Raw genomic sequence first — 19,821 nt, 5'->3', positions numbered from 1 at the left:
ATTATCTTGGTTTCTACTTTTCTACCACCAAATTTTACTTTAAGTCATACAATGAGCTGTATCACATAGAATATGTTTATAACTATAATTCAACAGCAAAGGTATAAGTAATTTTAAAACACATTAAATCATTGCAATCATATTATACATTTAATGACATTTTTATTTTAAGACATTTATGTTTTCTCATTTATTACTTTCCCATTATGATAAAATTATAATAACATTAGGCATTCTTTTAGTTTTTAAGGATGAAAACAGAGGTAATTGCCTTAATACTATGCTTTATTATCTGTTTTTTATATGCAGATTTATGATGGTGTTGGCATTCATTCCCGCCTGACTGGAACTTACTGTGGTACCCAGATTGAATCCTTTAGCTCCACAGGAAATTCTTTGACATTTCAGTTTTCTTCTGACTCTTCAGTCTCAGGGAAAGGATTCCTTCTGGAGTGGTTTGCAATGAATGCTTCTGTTGGTCCCTTACCTACCATTGCTACAGGTGTGTTTGGTAATAAATGACATTCTTTTTAGGGACTGATATGTGCAGGCTAGAAGGGATTGGAAAGAAATATTCAAAGTCATGAAAGGCAGCAATCTACAACCAAGATTGCTCTACCCAGCAAAGCTATCATTTAGAACTTAAGGGCAGATAAAGAGCTTCCAAAACAAGAAAAAAATCAAAGGAGTTCATCATCACCAAACCATTATTTTTATGTAATATGAAAGGAACTTATTTAAGAAAAAGAAGGAGATCAAAACTATGAGCAATAAAATAGCAATAAATGCATATCTATCAACAATTGAATCTAAAAAACAAACTAAGCAAAAAAGAAGAACAGAGACAGAATCATGGATACAGAGGGCGTTTTGATGGTTGCCAGATGGGAGGGATTGTGGGTGAATGGGTGAAGAAGTGAGGAGATTAAGAAGTACAATAGCCATGGGAATGTAAACTACGGTACAGGTAAGGCAGTAGCCAAGGAACTTATACCCATGACCCATGGACATGAACAATGGTGGGGGGTTGCCTGAGGGAGTGGAGAATGCTGGGTAGAGAGGGGTGAAGGGGGAAAAATTGGGACAACCCTAATAACATCATCAATATATAATTTTAAAAAAATAAAAAAATGTTCTAAACAGGCAAATCCATAGAGATAGAAAGTAGAGGGGTGATTTCCATGGACTGATGGAGTGGATAATAGAGAACCAATGCTAATGAGTATGAACTTACTTGTTGGCATGATAAAAATGTTCTAAGATTAGATACCAGCGATGACTGCAAAACTTTGTGAGTATACTAAAAATCACTCAACTGTACGCTTCAAAAGGGTATATTTTATGTTATGTGAATAATAGCTCAATAAAGCTGTTATTTTTAAAAAACTGAATAAGATAATGAAGGCTGTTATTATAAGTTCATGTGCTTTTTAAACATTTCAGTTTACCAAATTGAAAATTGTTTCAAAATTGCCTAGCTGTACATTACATGATGAATAGCTGTACTAAAAAAGATAAAGATTGAAGTACACAGAAAACAGAATTCTACTTAGATAATAACAACAATAAGCTTTTCTAACTAAGCTTGCTTCATGCTTAACAAACAATAAGCACTCATTAATGAATGGGTTATGTGGCAAAATTAAGGTGAAAAAGTAAAATACAATCTGTTTTAGTTCACAAAAAGAAAATTTATGTTAACCACAGCTGTCTGAATCAGTGAGTGTAATAAAAATATTTATAGATTTCTTTGAGAAAATGATCTTAATTGGCTATTTTATTTCAGCACAGGACTGGCACTAAAGTGAAAGAGGTATTCCAAAGATGCTGCTTTTTCCTTCTCCAGGTGCTTGTGGTGGGCTCCTGAGGACAGGCGAGGCGCCAGGCTTTCTCTTTTCCCCAGGCTGGCCTCAAACCTACGATAATAATGCGGACTGCACGTGGCTTCTCCAGGCTCCTGATTCCACTGTGGAACTCAACATCCTCTCCCTGGACATTGAATCTCATGGAACATGCAACTATGACAAACTTGTGATACGAGATGGTGAGAAACACTAAAAATAAGTAAATAAAACAAAAAACTACCAAGTTTACACACTGGCACATATTTAGTTACATTCAGTTATGATCATAATTGTTTACTACCTTCATTCATTTGCAAGGAATTTTACAGATATTATGGTCAATGAAGGCATCAAATACTAGAATTAGCTACAGTTTCTGAGGAACAGAAAGAAACTGAAATTGTCTCTAAAAAATCATCCACGAAACTGTGTCAGGAACAACATTACATTCCTAAGAAGAAACACAACCCATGGCTTAAGTAGGAAGTAATAGTCGGAGTTTCCAGGTAGTGCTGCTGTCTTGTTAAAAGGCTTTGAAAGTATATCTTGATATTTTATATCTATGACTTTAAGATCCAAGCAAGAAAAGTATTTATAATTGCAATGTATTCAATTCTCTTTGTCTACTGAATCTCTGGGTAGAATGGGTAGAATCAAGGGCCAATATTTTTTATCTTTTCCTCTATACATAGGTGTGATATTGCTATGCATTGATTGAAGTATATGAATAATACCAATAAACAGCATATACAAACTGTGCTTCACAGTTTGCATGGGGCCGAGAAGAATAAGGAGGCCGTACCCGCTGACGAGATCAGTGTTTCTTAGTGTGGTCCCCAGACCAGCGGCATCAACATCACTTAGGAATTTGTTAGACATGCAAAGAGGGAGCCCCTCCCCAGACCTACTAAACTAGAACCTCTCAGGATGGGTCCTAGATCTGTCATTTAAGAAGCCCTGTCATTTAAGGGCCAAAATGAGGGCGAGGAGAGTACGGCAGGACCAGGCAAAGTGCAGAGTAGGATTCTAATATTTTGTTTATTTTACATTAAAGTCAATTTGTAAAACATTACACTACAAATTTGTTTATCTTGATTTCTGAGGTATGGCACCTCCTAAAATTTTGCCCTGATTCAAGGTGCTTTACTTGCCTGACTCCAGTGCCTGCTCCAGGTGATTCTGATGGTTTTTAGAGTTTGAGAACCACTTCTCTATATGATAGATGCTGGACAAACAGGTAACATAACCAGTGAAGTGTTAAACTGGAGAACAGAATTAAACAGGCAGCTGTTAAATAGGAATGCAGGCTCAATATTACAGATCTTAGTTTTTAGGGTGTGTGAGAGATGCAAAGCTTTGTATGAATTTCCCAAATGTTAAAATTTCCAAATGTTAAATTGATGAAAAATGCTTCAGGGCTTTTTTTTTTTCCCTTTGGATCAAACAAACGTGCTTGCTTTTGGCTCCCTGGTTGCTAGTGTACAAACTTGTGGTTCCCTTTTCCCTTCAACCCTAGATGCAGTAAGTACATTGAGAAAAATCAAATGGTAAAGGTGCCTTATTTTTCTTCTGCAGAGGCTGAACCCTAGTAGAGACTCAAATCAGTCATACGAACAGGATGAGATAATAAATCATAACTTTTCTCCCATTATTATTAACAACCAGCTATCATCTGATTGCCCAGAGAAATTATTATCTTTCCTCATATCAAAGCATTTCTGTGAATATTAAAATTTTAAATTTTTCATGCAATAAAGTTTGTATGTTTTTTCATACATATTCTGAATTTTCAGAGCCCAATGGAAACTTAAAAAATATCTTTAGTAGGTAACTGCATCAATGGACAAATTATGGTTATTTTAAAAAGTTACTTTTATTGATTCTGTTCCACCAATAATTTTTCTTGGAAGCCTCACACCTAAGGAGCTGTCCTTTTCTCCTTCTGTGTGACCTTGCACAAATTATTAAATGGATCCAAGTCTGTTTTATCATCTGTGAAACAGAGACTAACATCTACCTCATGAGGTTGTTGCGAGGCTCTGGGAAAGTAATGAACGCAAAACTCTCTAGCAAATTTCAATTTACTTTGATAGAGATATTTCTAAAAGAGTTTTCATCATATCCTCTTTATAGAATGAAAGTGTTGCTGAGACAAAGAGCTGCTTGAGAGCACTCAGTGAATTGAAATATGTACCAAAAACAATGACAGTATTTTAAATTGGTTGTCACCTATCCATATAGATTCTTTTTTATTCTCTAACAATGTGAGTAGACACCCAACAAGTTCGTTCTTTCCTTATCTATTTATTTACTCATCTAAGAAATAGTTATTGAGTGAATATGTGTTTATTGCTGGGTATTTTTTTCCCATTTGCACAGTAGTAATATACTTTTAGAATTAAATTTTAAGTCCCATTTCAATTATTTGTTCTTTGTCCAATCATAATTCTGCTTCTGAGTAGCAAGGTCATAGAACATTTTGAAGCAAATATCTAGAACCCATTGGCCACAGGCAATGGTAGTTTGGTCAGTAATTATAGCCTCTTGCCCCATGGTGGCTGTGGACATTCTGGAGCCACCCGGGAGAGGTCCCTGTGGCTTTCCTGGGAGAACTGAGTCATCTTCCCCCTGCTTATTCATTCTGCAGAGTTGTCATGTTTCAAAATTGAATCAGTATTTTCCAGGCCATGTACCAGAAATTTCTGCATACCAAAGATGACCACAAACTGAGAGTCCATGATGCTACATTGGGCCTAAAAAAAAAAATAGTTAAAAGAAGGAAGAAAGAGAGGGAGAAAGGAAGGAAAAAGAAAAGAAAAAAACATGTAACAAAAATCAGTAATACTTTTATTCCTAGATCTTATTTTACTTTATAATATTAAATAAATCATTTGAGAGCATAGTCTGGGCATCTAGAGTTAACTGGCCAAAGTTTCAAACCCTTGTTGACTTCTTTGTGCTATGCCCTTAGGCAAATTGTATATCCCCTTTAAGGTTGTTTCTTAGCTATGAAATGAGCGTAATAGTATTACCTACCTAATAGTGTTGCTGTGAAGATAAAATTAAATCTTATATGTAAAGCACTCGAAGTGGTAATAGTACTGTAATTGCTCAGTAAACGCCAGCTACTAATAAGCATGGGGCCTTAACTTCTCCTTCTCTAAAATAAGGATGCTGAACTGGAGAGTGAGTCACAAAATTACTTGCTAGTCCTAGTCCTTTACTTTTCTTAGACTTGCCCCTCTCTTTTAAAGACCAAGTTCAATCCTGGCTGGGTATCTCAGCTGGTTAGAGCATTTTCCCAGTATGCCAAGGTTGTGGGTTTGATCCCTGGTCAAGGTACATACAAGAATAAACCAAAGACTGCATAAATAAAAATCAGGTTCATTCCTGCTACAATGCGTATGTTGAGGTTGTGGAAAGCTCTAGAAATACTGCAGTATTTATTAAGGATTTGAAGGGAGGGACAAATCATCTTGTGGTTATTGGGTTATCTATAAACCAGTTAGTTAATAAGTATTTATTTAGAGATAAGCATTGTTTCGTCAGTCTGGGTGAAGTTTAGAATAGAAACCCCCATTCTCACTAAAAGTTGACATATACTCATGAAATAAATACTAATATATAGTAACTTCAAAATTTGGCATTACACATGGTTAGATAATAAGTCAACAGAAACAATTTTGGGTGAAATGTGTAGCAAAATTGCACAGTGAAGATAAGTGCAAAAAAGGTTAGAGATAAATTTTAAACTGTAAAAAAATACTAAGGTTTCTAGAAGTTAGAAACACTCCTAAGAATGCCTTTTCAAATGTCTTGTATTTAGAGCTATGCCATTACATTTGTAACTGCAGACAGTAACTTGTTTATTAAAATAGTTAATAATGAGTGAGTTTTAGTTAGTGGTCAGTGTCCAAAGGGATTCATTTTGCTGGTTGCGTGAAAGGACAAATTTCTTCGTCTCATATTCTATTTTTATTTTTTTATAAGCTTGAAGTTCATTAATTCTCAGCCTTCAGGAATAAATAATGTGTTTTCCCAGCCAAGGAATTCTAATGTTCTAGTTCCCTTTGCTCCCTTCTGGCTTTGACTGGTTGCATTTACTGAACTTCTCTAAGGGAAGCCAAAGAAAAAAGGACCGTGAGGTGACCCAGCTCTTCTTTGTGTCTCTGGAGGAGCACACTCGCTGAATCTATTCTTTTTTCTCCTCCTCCACACATGGACATTAAGTGTGCCCTTTTAACAGCAAAATGAATAATAAACAAATGTAGGGTGAAAACAAGAAAAATAAGAAAACATCTCTGGAGCTGAAGGCACACATCTTGGCAAATCACCTTATAACATTAGTATACGATCTGAGGCTGAAGAACCAACCTTTTTTCTCCTTTAGATGCTTGATCTTCAGCAATCAGAATAACTTAGATCAATGTCTAATGCACACATTAGCACTGTTTCACAATTACTCCCAATCCCTCATATTCTGATTTTGAGTTTTAGCACCAGCAAGAACTGTCAGCCAGTTCTTAGAAAGACAGTGGGAACTGTCAAAGAAGTCTTTATCATAAAGGGTAGAGAAGAAGGCAGGTGGCACCATTACAAACTGGAGCCACAGTGATATAGTCCCCGGAGTGTCCTTGTATTAGAGACTCCTGTTATATGCTAGGAATGATGATGTTCTGAGAAAAATGTGTGAGCTGCTTTCGTGGGGTTGCTGATGATGGTGGAGGTGATTCTGAACACATATTTCATGTGGGTGTTACCTTTCTTTGGTCCTAGGTGACAATAACATGGCCCAACAACTAGCAGTTCTCTGTGGCAGAGAGATCCCTGGACCCATTCGGTCTACTGGAGAGTACATGTGGATCCGGTTTACCTCGGACTTCAGTATCACCGGGGCAGGCTTTAATGCATCCTTTCACAAGAGTAAGGTGTTCTAAGACTTTGTTTGAATTTCTTTTGTCTCATCTCATTTCATCTCACCTATCTCTTGCTCACTCCCTAATATACTCTGCTCATTTTTTCAGGCCAGGACACAAGTTTCCTGTAAGTCGGAGCCCAGAGGTCTCTGCCCAGCCTCTGGGTGGTTATCCTTATGTCAGGCACCAAGTCCTGATCCAAGAAACTAGCCAAGTTGTACAAAAGAATCCCCTGCTTTTAGGTCTCTATCTTCACTCCACAGTAGGCAGATGAGTAAGATCTTTAAAACAAATTTTCAGCCTAGCTGTAGCTGGAACTAGGAGACAGCACAAAGTCATTATGCCTCAAAGAAGTTAACAAGTCAGAGTTATCATCAGTCTAAGAAATAACCAAAGTAATACAGAAGATATCTTCACAAGCCGTTAGTTGAAAAATTCATGAAAGGGTGACAGAAAGAGCTTGTTGGTCTTGAAATATGAATTTGATGAGTCAGAGAATGTGCACTGTATATGACAGGCTGTCATGTGTATGTGACTGAGTTTCAAAACTTGACAAAATGTGAAGTTCAATAATAACTTTAAATTCAAACTAGATTCAAGTTTGAGAAGTAGCCTTTGGAACATGGAGTATCAAAAGACTCTCATGTTTTTTTAACTGAAAAACATAATTTTAAGGTAGATGATCAGTCTAGAGCTTAAACATTAATACTCTTCACTATTATGTATGCCTTTCGTGGAGCAGAGAACAATTGAAGATAAATTGTCTTCCTCAAGGGAGCCAGGCTGCATAGTGATTTAATGGAATGGACTTTGGAATTAGACAGATGCAAGATGAATTTCCACCTCTGAGATTTAGCTCCTCGAACTCACTCTTCTACTCTTACTCACTGATGAGCTTGATTGGTGCCTGGTAGCTGGCAAGCTTCCACCTGCTCTGACCACTCCCTCTCCTTAACTTCCAACCTCTCACTCTTTATCATTTATTATTACATGTATGTGTGTATGACAGCCCATGATATTTAAAGTTGCCATATGGACAACTGAACTCTTGACTCCCACCATCTTCCACCACCTCCCCCAGCCTCTCTCATGCCTCCATCTTCTCAATTTTAGTAAATAGGAAGTACTTTCTTCTAGTTATTTAAGCAAAAAAGCTTGGTAATCATTCTTAATTCATCTTTTCTCATTCTATAAATCCTAATCATCAACACATAAAAATGGTTCTATTCACACAATATATCTATATTCCAACCCCTTTCCACATTCCTACCTCACCACCCTAGTCCAGGCATCTATCATCTCTCCTTGGACTCAAGAAACCACTCCTTATTGCACACACTGCTTCTGCTTTTCCCTGCCCCCTCTTACAGATTAAGTTTACAGAAAGAGTGATTCTTTTAAAATTTAAGTCAGATTGTGCCATTCTGACACTCAAAACTCTTCAATATCTTCCTTTTCTCACTAAAAATAAGTCCTTTTAGTTTCTTGAATGACCTACCCTGCTACCTTTTGGATCTCTCATTCTGCTTCATCCAGTCTGACTTCCATGATGTATTTACCACTAACTCAAGCCTTTTCACCAAATGTCTTCTCAACTGGAATGCCTGCAGCTCAACCTCTCAATTCATTCAGGTCCTGCTCAGATGTTACTCCAATGACCTTGCTTTTCTAACTTCCACAGCCAATTCAGTGCCATTATCCCTTTCCTTGTCCATTTTTCCTTGGAAAAGTTAACACCATCTCACATATTACATGTATTTATTGTATGTCTTACTTAGCTGTAAAGTAAGCTTCATGAAAGTTATTTGTCTCTGTTGCTTACTTCCCTTTCCCAATGTTAGCAACAAGGAGCCAGTATAGTGTACACTCGCGAAATGCCATGCTCTAATTTGTTCTTTGCTTGTCTGTCTCCTCCACTGCACTTTGGCCTCAGTTAGTTTCAAACCACATTTCCATTGCCTAAGTTTGAAAATTCTCAAGAAAAACAGAAAAGCCCAAAAATCTCGTTGTAACTGTTATTTAGAAGGGTTTTTTAATTTTTCAATTAAAAAATTAATTTCCTTTGTTTCTTCCTGGGAAGGTTGTGGTGGATATTTGCATGCTAACAGAGGGATTATCACATCACCCAACTATCCGGAGACCTACCCTCCCAATCTCAACTGCTCTTGGCACGTCCTGGTCCAGAGTGGTCTGACCGTCGCTGTCCATTTTGAGCAGCCCTTCCAGATTCCAAATACAGACTCTTCTTGTAACCAGGGGGATTCCTTGGTGGTAGGTCTTGTTTGCTACTTTTTTCTCATTATTTTCTCTGCAGATTTCATTCAGAAAATAAAATGATGATTTTTCTCTCCTGGAACATAAATCAATAGAACTTTTGTACTTCATCCTTATTGATATGAAGGAATATATACAATTTTAATTTGTATTTCCAGCTAAAAAATGGACCTGACATCCATTCTCCACCCTTGGGACCCCATGGAGGAAATGGCCATTTTTGTGGCAGTCGTCCTTCATCCACTCTGTTCACCTCAGACAATCAAATGTTTGTTCAGTTCATTTCTGATCATAGTAACGGGGGGCAAGGATTTAAGATCAGATATGAGGCAAAGAGTTTAGGTAAGTATTTTCATTGAGAATAATCTCTGTACTTTCCCTGCAATTGTTTGGTCTTCCTTGTTTAAATAGATTTGAGAAAAATATGTAAAGTTTTCTTTTCTGAAACAAGAGTAACGAGAATAGCTACCTGTTATCAAGTACTTGCTCTGTGCTCAATACATTCAATATCTCATTATGACTACTTTTTAAGGAAGATATCATTGTTTCCGTTCTACAGATAAGTAAAATAGGGCTCAGTTCTTTTTCCAAGGCTATGTTGTAATAAGTGAATGAACAAAGCAAAATTCTCCATTATTACCCATTTAACTATATACTAGAGTAGTGATCTTTATTTAATTACCTTTACTTAATTATACTTGATTATAATTATATTTAATAATGATTTAATTTTTGTAATATTTATTTTTACATAATGTTTCATTGAATAAAGAAGTAAATAAGAATAACTTCAGACAAGGGAGTAGTATCAAAAGAGAGTATGTTTTTGCTTCAAACTTAGATAATATGGATTTCAGAATAACCCTATGATCTCCATTTCAGATTTTTGAATATATTTCAAAATACATACCAATACATACTAATCTATGAAGTCAGATCTGAATTCTCCAAAATATGAGAATTTAAAATGTCAGCATAATTTCTTCATTTTGGGAAAGGAAAAGAAATAAGTCTCCACCAACAGATACAAAAAAAATAAAATCAGCTAGTAGTTCAAGTAGGTTCTGTGACTACAGGAAATGTCATTTTGTCATATCGCAGCACACATGGCTTTGGCACTTGAAAGGAGCCTTTAAAAATACACCTCTGTGACACCAGCACCATCATGTTGTAGGTCAGGAATTTCTCATATCTCCCTGTCTTGATGCTGAGCTTTGCTGCTGAGTCCTGACTGGGCAAGATTTCACCTGGTCCCAAGACTTTGTAGAGTAGCAGTGTCTATGTTTAGTGAGGAGACTTCAGCCCACTCCACTTCTCCATTTTTACCCATGCTAGACTCAGTCTTGCATTATATTTTTAAAGTCAACATTTAGTGCAAATCCAGATAAACTAAAGGTCTGTTTGCAGACACTGACTTTTATTATTCCTTTGTGGACCCTCCAGTCATACAAGAATGGATGACTATTACCTTCTGCCCATCTTTTGGATCTTAATATTAGACTTAGCTGTCCTTTGATTTTAAAACCTACTGCTGGGAAACCCCAACAATTTGATCATTCTTGTTTCACCCAACTTTTTAATTTAACCATTTTCCCTAACTATATACAATTAGCCTTCTACTTCCACCATCTATCTTTCCACCACACTTAACTTCCCCACCACTACCATTTCTCAGCCTTCAACATGGTATTTGAAAAACAACTTTTGACAACAGATCCTCCTAGTTCTATACCATCTTTCCCCAGAGACACTCCTTAAGTATGATCGATTGAGATTTCCATGTTCCTATGCTCAGTGCTCTATATCTTTACCAGTTAACTGGCTTATTAATTAATAAAGCATTTACCAAGTACTTTATACCTTGCAAGCTACCAATATTGGTCAAGGAGTTCACAGTGCAGTGGAGGAGACAGACCAGCAAAGTACAATATAAACATGGCATGGTAAGTACTAGATGGAAGAGCGCATTAGGAGCAATGCAGACTCATAAGAGAAACACCTATCCTAGCTTAAAGGATCAGAGAAGGCTCCAGAGGAAGGAGGTGAACAGAGGCATGCTAATCAGTGAGGAAAAGATGGGACAACATATAAAGTCTCAATGGTTAAGCGATATGCGATAAGGCATAACCATGGGTTTGAAAGAATTCACTGCTGCTGGAGAACAGAGTCAAAAGGAGATAAATGTAATGGTGATGAAGCAGGCAGGAATCATAGGGTAAGGGCCATAGCTGCCATCATAAGGAGTTATGATCTTAACTGAAAGGCAGTGGGGAGCTCTTGAAAGATTTTAATGCAAAGCATGAGTGGCATGACCAGATTAGCAACATCAGTGTGGTTGCAGCACTAAAAACACATTGAAAGGGAAAAAACTAAGGTAGAGAGATGGGGTGAAAGACTAATTCAGGGAAAGAGTATTAGCCCTGAACTAAGGCAATGTCAGTAAGAATGTAGAAGAGAAGGCATATTGAGAGATGTTATAAATATGGAATTTAGTGGATTTTGAGGTCAGTTGGATGTGGGAAAGGAGGGAAGAGATGGGAGGCCCTGTGGATGACCCATAGGTTTCTGGCTGGTTGAATACTTCAATCTCACAAATTTAAGAAGTCAGTATGTGACAGACACTATACTAGGTCCTGGGGCTAGGGCAGTAAACAAATAAAATCCATGTCCTCATGGAACTTAATTTTAGTGTTAAAATAGATAATAAATGATATACAGTATGTCATATGGTAAAATATATTAAGAAGAAAACTAAGGCAGTGAAGATGGATAGGGAGTCAGTAAGAAGAGATGATACTATCATTAACTCATGTGGACCTATAGATAAGAAGTAGATAATAGGGTCAGTTTGGGATGTGGTCAGTTTGATATCTCTAAATTACATCCATTGGAGACATCCTGTAGGCTGTTGGAATGGGAGTCTAAGACTCAGGTCAGAACAGGGATCTGGACTGAATCTAGCAATATGTGACTCATTAGCAAACTGGTTATATAATAGTTTAAGTATTGCAGATGAATGACATTAATCAGAAAATTATTTAGATTGAGAAGATGAAGGGCCTCTGGAGGGATTCCTCAGATCTCCAGCAGTGCTAGGAAAGGCCTAGAAAGAGGCACTCAGAGACCAAAAGAGGAGTAGTGAGATGGGTCAAAGAAGGAGAGGAGAGCTTAAGGTCCCAGAATCTGAGAGACAAAATGTAAAGAAGGAAGATGTGGCCAACCACGTTAAATGCTGTGGATATGGGATAAAGATTTTAAAAGACCTCTGGGTACACACTGTGAGGCGGTTGTGGCCCTGCACAAGAGTGCTTTCATGGGGTTGAAAAGTAAAGGGAAGATGAAGAGAATAAAAAAAGAAGATGGTGAGGAAGTAAAGAAAGTGACTGTACATGACTTGAGCTTGTAATATATGGAAAGATCAAAGGAGCAAAGAGGAGTGAAGGGAGAGAGTGATTAAAAGTGTAAGTGGAGGGAGAGGTCTCTGAGGAGACAGAATGGAATGGGAGCCCGACCCAGTGATACAGGAAGGCAGCGTACAGGGGAAAACTAAAGGAGGGTAGAGAACCAAATGAATTTTTTAAGAAAAGTAACAAAAGAGGGAGTAACAAATTGAGAGAGGTCTCATCTGACTTCTACTTTCTTTCTAAAGTAAAACTCAAAGTCCTGTGCTGAGACTAGACACGAAAGGGAGAGAATGAAGAGTTTGGGGCATATAGTCAAGTTTTAAATAGCTGTTGTTATAAAAAAGAATTTAATTTTAATCCTCACCCAAATATATATTTTTAATTGATTTTTAGAGAGGGAAGGAGGGAGGTAGTGGGGGGACAAAGAGGGGGGGAGAGAGAGAGAGAGAGAGAGAGAGAGAGAGAGAGAGAGAGAGAAACATTGATTGGTAGACTTGCATAACCTGACTAGGGATCAAACCCACAACCTAGGTATATGCCCTGACTGGGGATCAAACCAACCACCTTTTGGTGTATAAAACGATGCTCCAACCAACTGAGCAATGGGCCAGGGCTATATGGAAAAATGGGAGAATTGCTTGGCAGTGTTGACACTGAAGAACATGCATTTGTAGTGGCAGAAATTTTGATGATTTGAGTTGAATACTACCACGAAACCGAGAATTCGCAAGAATTCTGAAAGAAAGACTAGGAGAGAGGGAGTTAAAGGCAATCAAAGAGATTTGCATTTTAAGGTTTCAGAGATGAAGGAGTTCTGGGTAGTGACAAAATTCAGGAAATGGCCATAAGTGGCTGAATGATAGTGGAAATAAATGTCAATAGAATTTAGTAGATCCTATATCTGTGAGGCTATAATGTATTGGACACATTAGTTTCATTAGCATTCCAAGTACCCAGTTTAGCCAGTTTATTGCTTGGTTCACTTGCTAAGATTGTCAAAAAATTGTTTGCTGATAAAATGGAAGTATTTTTTACATAATACTTTGGTCTTTTAGAAAAATGTAGAAAGCTCATTTATCTTCTTGCAAAAACTGGCTAATAAATTCTCTCATGCCAGTCATCCCTTGCTCTGCAAATGCATCTATATCTGCAAGAAACACAATGAGTCAATGCCCACAAAGTTGTGCCAATATATATCTGCTAAGTCTTTTAAACAAACACATTAAGATCAAGACTGCATCATTCTGGTGAACTGGACAGGCAGTGGGCAGTTACAGGTACTAGTGCATTTACACACCTGGTTAAGTGGTGGGTGATAGTAATGCTTCTGTGATGTCCTACTGCATACACTGTGCGCTGGGCATTTTGCTGGCTTTAAGGAAAAGTGAAACTTCCAAAGAGGATATATGAGTTTGGCAAATTAAAAAGTAACACACTTGGTACTTGATAGCAAATTCAGAATTTATTTGCTTATAAGTAAATAAGGAAAATTTTAGATAAAAGGAAATTGAGATTGGAAATACAGATAAAGAGACTTTTAAAAATGATTATGGTAGTTGGTTGCATCCTCTTTCTCCAGATTATAGATTGATTTAACTGTGTTTCCTGACAGCCTGTGGGGGCAATATCTACGTCCATGATGCGGATTCTGTTGGATATGTGACCTCCCCCAACTACCCAGACAATTATCCCCAACACGCTGATTGCATTTGGCTCATAGCTGCTCCTTCTGGAAAGCTCATAAGTCTTCAGTTTGAAGATCAATTCAGTATCGAAGTAACACCCAAGTAGGTCACATCCATCTAATTTTCACCTACCCAGAGTTAGTCCTTTTTCTTTTTTTCTTTTTTTGCTGTCATGTCTCAGTACAATTTCCATCTTCATTTCTTAGCAATGAAGGCATAGGGAATCTAGGAATGGAGAAGGAAAATGTTCAGTGCCTCCAGCCTGAAAACATTGCCTGACAGCCACTCTCTCTCCCGTCCGCTGAGCAGATTCTGTACATATATCGTGCCTGGTGACCCCATGTACATCCTCCAATAGACATTGAGGATGGCTGTTTGAGATTTATGTGATCTGCTCTTCCTCTCACAGGAAAAATAGTGTCTGGTAGATTAGTATTTATTTGCCCAACCTCATCCTGAGTGTCATAAATGATAAAACATTTGTTTAAAAGGTGGAGATTTCTGTTATGTGACACCACGGGTGTCAGAAACAGGACTCAAGCAGGTACAATACAAATTTGAATCCTTATTTAATAAGAATTCTGAAAGATAACATACTGGAAATTAGTCTTACTATGATGAACACAAAGCAAATGACTACACAGACAAAAAAAAATCTGTATTTCTTCTTTCATTTAACAAGTGTACATCCATTTGCATGAATAGGTGCATGGTACAAAACATATACAGGAGCTTTTGTTTACCATTTCTGGGCACTTTATACAATGTCACTCTTCCCCCTCAGTTGGCATTTATTGGCTGGTTGACTTTTCCAAGAAATATTGGGTAAATATTTGCCCTCTTTTACAGACATAGAAAATTCCAGCTGAGACTCTCCGTTAGTCCTGGTCACAGAGCTGTCAAGAGAGAGTTCATCTGTGTCGTGTGTAATGTGTTGAATCACCATGTGAAACAAAATAATTGTTTGTTTATTTTTTAATTCCTAGGGGGTAATTTGAGAATGACTTTTAAATTTGTAAAACTAATACAGAGCACGAAAGGCAAGTGAATATTCTTCAGTGTGGCACATATAGAACCTGTCTTTTTGAGCTACTAACTAAATAAAGGGTGTGTGATAATTAGGAAAACTATTCTGAAGTGACACACCACTTAAATCGACTCTGTCACAGTGCCTTCTCCTTTGAAAAGGATAGTTTAGTAATGCTCTTGGAAAAAGTGAGAGAAATCTTCTTTTAAACAAAATGTGTCAAAGCAATTGTCTTTATATATTAAACAGAAATTTCCTTCACTTTAGCTGTACATCCAATTACCTTGAGTTGCGAGATGGAGCTGATTCAAACGCACCAGTAATTTCCAAGTTTTGTGGGACATCTTTGCCCAGCAGTCAGTTGTCCTCAGGAGAGGTGATGTATTTGAGATTCCGGTCTGACAACAGCTCCACTCATATGGGATTCAAGGCCAAGTACTCTATAGGTAACAATACTTTTCATATTCAATAAAAAAGTAGTGATAGAATAAATATATTAAAATTCTTTTAAAAAACACACCATTTATTATGAAAGAAGTATTTCTTTTATAATTACTAAATTATAATAACTTTAATAATTATTGTAATGACAGAAATAAGTAAAGAATATAAATGTTTAAAACTTCAAGTCATTTATTAATTTTAATTGTTACTTTGATTTGCATTTTAAAACACTTATAAAAAATAAACTTGAATATTTTGTATTTTTTCTAAGTCGTTTGTGAAAAACATATTCAGTTAAATTCTTATTTTTTCCAGTTATAAAACATGTATTACTTTAAATAGTGAAACTCTTTAGTAAATATTAATTATGTTTCGAACAGTGATTTTGAACTCCTTGTCATTAATAGATAATTGAGATACCTTTCCCCTAAGCCTTTAGTGCCAAATCAGTCACTATACAAAAAGCAAATGTCTCTTCAGTGGCTCAATTTCCTTCTTTAAAAATGAGCAATAAATATGCATACTGAAAATTCACTATAATATGGTCACAATTACATAGAATTGAAGGTGAGTCTGGACACTAACCAAACATTTATTTTAATACATCCAGGACTTGGAAAACATAGTTGAGCAACATTTAACCTACACTATAGGTTGTTTCATAGCCTGATACAAATTGTATATAATTCAGTCTATCACATCCAGCTAATGAAAAATAATTGAATAGTTATTTTCCAGGCCCTGAGGTACCAGTTACTGCAGTAAAACATATATTTGATAGTTAAACTGGAAACGGCAGGCATCAGAAATGAACCACAGCACCCTTTGCAGCAGAATTTCTACTGTCTTCAGAATCACCAACACAGAATACTAGGCAGGCCCTATCAGTCTATCAGTGGGTTCTTGAAATAAAACGTAATTACGACTAGTAGCTTTTCCATGGCGTCCCAAGAGAATTAGAGGTGACCCAGAATATGCCTTTGACAGTCTCCTGGGCTTCCATTTGCCATTATTGAACTGCACTTGTGTCATTTCTCTTTGCGTCCACAGTAGATTTCCAATAGTAAGGGAAGCACTGAACAAACATTTTCAGAATTTTTAAAACTTCAATTCATGTTCACTTGACACCTAAAAGTTATCAAATGTGCTGGTGAAATCTGTTAAACTTCTAATAGAATACTGTTCTTTGATTTTGCAGCTCATTGTGGGGGAAGAGTGACAGGGCAAAGTGGTGTCATCCAAAGCATTGGATATCCAACGCTTCCGTACACAGACGGCTTATTCTGTGAGTGGCATCTCCAGGGTGCCTCGGGACGCTCTCTCACCATCCATTTTGAAGACTTTAACCTTCAGAATTCCTCTGGCTGTGAAAAAGACTTTGTTGAGATCTGGGAAAGCTATACCTCTGGTCAGTAAAATATGCCTGCTCTCTTTTGGGGGGTGTTTATTTTCACATGTACCCATTCAGCCTTTGAAGTTTCCTCAGTTCCAAGAAAAGCAAAACTATGTCTATTTTTGGCAAAGAAGTACAGATCAAACAGATGTGGGAAGTGCCAGCTTTTTCTCCCTGGATGCACGCATGAACAATGAGTGTCCTGAGACACAGGTGTCCTGTTGCTTACCATGGAGACCACACTGAGAAGACACAATGTAGGGAAGGCATCTTCTTCCTGCTGAGACGTTCCAGTGTCATACACAATTATTTGTGGGACATCCTGTCCAGTAAGGAGAGGAAAGGGTAATTTAGCCTGGAAATAATATGAGGTGGACACATGGCACTCTATTTCTTCAGACCATCTGCTTAACGAAATAAGCTAGTTTTCCTCCTTGTGCCCTAGCCTTGATTGATTGCCATTTTTGTTACCCTTCATATATTTGAATATACTGATTTTTATTCATGTTTGTCCTGCTTCTCTTGACAGAGGTTATCCTTTCTCCATGGCTAATCTTATCTTTTTCTATCTTCTTCACCTGGACATATACATACTTACTTATTTGACTCTCACAGGAAACTTACTGGGCAGGTACTGTGGAAACATCATTCCTGACAGCATAGATACTTCTAGCAATGTTGCTTTGGTCAGGTTTGTCACAGATGGCTCTCTGACTGCCTCAGGATTCAGACTACGGTTTGAGTCCAGTCTGGAAGGTAAGTTCATGGATTTATTTTAATATATATATATATATATATATATATATATATTATTGAGCACCTACACTGGATAGACACTATGCTAGGCACTGACTGATGTTGTAACAGTTGGGCAAAAAACAAACAAACAAAAATTACCCCTGTCTTCAGCTTATTGGAGAGGTGGATGTTAATCCAACAGTCACACCAATAAGTGAAAAACCACAACTGTGAGCAATGTTACAGGAAGGGAACTAGCAGAAGGGGGAGACATAAGGGGCTGGAGCTGTACTACATTACTCATCTTAAGGAAGCTGGCCTGTTATTCCTACTCAGAATTTGTATTCCAAATTCCCTGAAAGACAGGTGAAATAAAGATCTTGTTTGAAAAAAAAAAAAAAAAAGGATAATTACTTTAGCCCTATGGTTTCCTGACTCTGAGGTTACTGTATTTATTGGTCTGCCATATTTCTTGGGCCATGACGATAAAAGCTGTGAACTATCACCCATGGAAACAAAGATTAAATATTAGTATTAGAAATAGGAAGTGAATACAAATGTTCTCTAAAAGCCCTCACATACATATAGTTACAAATGTCAACCGATGGTCTTTGGCACCAATTCAGTGCCAATAGGAATCCCCAATTTGGGGTGCAGTGAAGAGGAAAGTTTGTTCTGTGCAGAATGACTCAACTGTGATACAGCATGGCTGGGAGATGACTCTGAGACTAGGAAGCCCTGAGGCCAGGCCCCTCTCTGGCTAGACAGCTCTGCTGTGGTCTGCTCTACCTCGCACTGGTATGCTCTTCTCTGCTCTGATGACACATCTTTGGTGCTTCACCTCTAGTGGGGGAAACACAGTCTTGGGTGGAAAGAGAAACTGCTCCCAAAGCACAGGAAAGCTAACTTTATATATAGGCAGAAGGTCCCACTCCTGGTACCTGATTGGTTTGAGGACTCTCAGTTTCACAGTTTGATTCATCTACAAGGTACTGGCCTGATTAGACAGAATGGAGCCACTCTGATTGACTGATGGAGAAGCTGATGGAGATATAGCTGTGCAGCTCCAATTGGATGGGGAAGCTTCAGGCTTACTGGTAGAAATAGTATTCCAGGACCTCCTTTATAAGGGCTGGCTCAGATGGCAAAAACATAGTGTGGCGAGCAGTTCAGTGCAAGCTTCTCCCTGAGAGGCCCCTGTGCAGAAATGGCTTCTAGGCTTTGCTTTTTAATTTTGAGCACAGGTAACCGAGATCCCTTCTTAGTAGGTGTCTTCTTTCTCAGGGTTCACATAAATAAGAGCAATGATTTTTGTCTAGTGTGAGAATGAAAAGAAAAACACTTACGTTTTTATAAAAAGTGTCAATTTGGTTTCATTGGAAGTTCCCTTGCTTTTTGTTTTTTGTTTCCTCCCTTCAGAATGTGGTGGGGATCTCCAGGGCCCTACTGGGACATTCACTTCTCCCAACTATCCAAACCCAAATCCTCATGGCCGGATCTGTGAGTGGAGAATCACTGTGCAGGAAGGAAAGCAGGTCACCCTAACTTTTAACAACCTGAGGCTGGAAGCTCATTCGTCCTGCAGCAGCGAGCATGTGACTGTAAGTGTCCCGTGCAGTCAGAGATATTACATTCCATTGGTAAAGGGGTTTATTGACTCGTAAATCATAGTCAGAAAACTAGGTCAGGAATATTACCATTGTACAACTGTATCTCTGGGAAATTCTAAGTGTTTTAGATAGAACAAAATCATGATAAACTGCTGCAATATTTGTAAAAGCTGTTTTAAGAAACTATTGTCACAACATACATCAGGGTCATAGGCAGGATAAATTTTAAGAACTAATCACTATTATACATGGCAAAATGGGGTAAACAGAGAAATTAAACCTTTGGGTAGCACATGGCAGAATGGGACCAGTCACAGAACAACCCACCACCAGAAGTTTTAAGCAGATGAGTGGTCTTGCATAACACTGTTCCATGCCCGAGGTGCTGAGTGACTTACCCTCCGTGTTGTCAAGCTCAAATGCTTTGAGGTGTACCCTCTGCATTTTTGCCTGCCCTTAGCGAAAGACAAAAGTGAGATCCATGAG

At 37.7% G+C, this 19,821-nt stretch overlaps 1 protein-coding gene across 1 annotated transcript in view; it reads left to right on the top strand.

The window, feature by feature from the left end:
• The window catches only part of CUBN (cubilin), a 271,217-nt gene that overhangs the window by 160,880 nt on the left and 90,516 nt on the right, over positions 1–19,821 (top strand). The window contains exons 39-48 of the mRNA XM_090268020.1: positions 310–502; positions 1,847–2,044; positions 6,621–6,767; positions 8,841–9,031; positions 9,193–9,376; positions 14,051–14,225; positions 15,418–15,596; positions 16,793–17,002; positions 17,603–17,743; positions 19,145–19,326. Coding sequence (XP_090124146.1) covers positions 310–502; positions 1,847–2,044; positions 6,621–6,767; positions 8,841–9,031; positions 9,193–9,376; positions 14,051–14,225; positions 15,418–15,596; positions 16,793–17,002; positions 17,603–17,743; positions 19,145–19,326 — 1,800 coding nt within the window. The remainder of the gene's footprint in view (positions 1–309; positions 503–1,846; positions 2,045–6,620; positions 6,768–8,840; positions 9,032–9,192; positions 9,377–14,050; positions 14,226–15,417; positions 15,597–16,792; positions 17,003–17,602; positions 17,744–19,144; positions 19,327–19,821) is intronic.

The sequence above is a fragment of the Furipterus horrens genome, unplaced genomic scaffold (genome assembly GCF_987537825.1).
Source record: "Furipterus horrens unplaced genomic scaffold, mFurHor1.1.pri manual_scaffold_2, whole genome shotgun sequence".
Classification (NCBI taxonomy): domain Eukaryota; kingdom Metazoa; phylum Chordata; class Mammalia; order Chiroptera; family Furipteridae; genus Furipterus; species Furipterus horrens.
The sequence above is the reverse complement of the archived record's forward strand: the minus strand, read 5'-3'. Positions and strand labels throughout refer to the sequence as shown.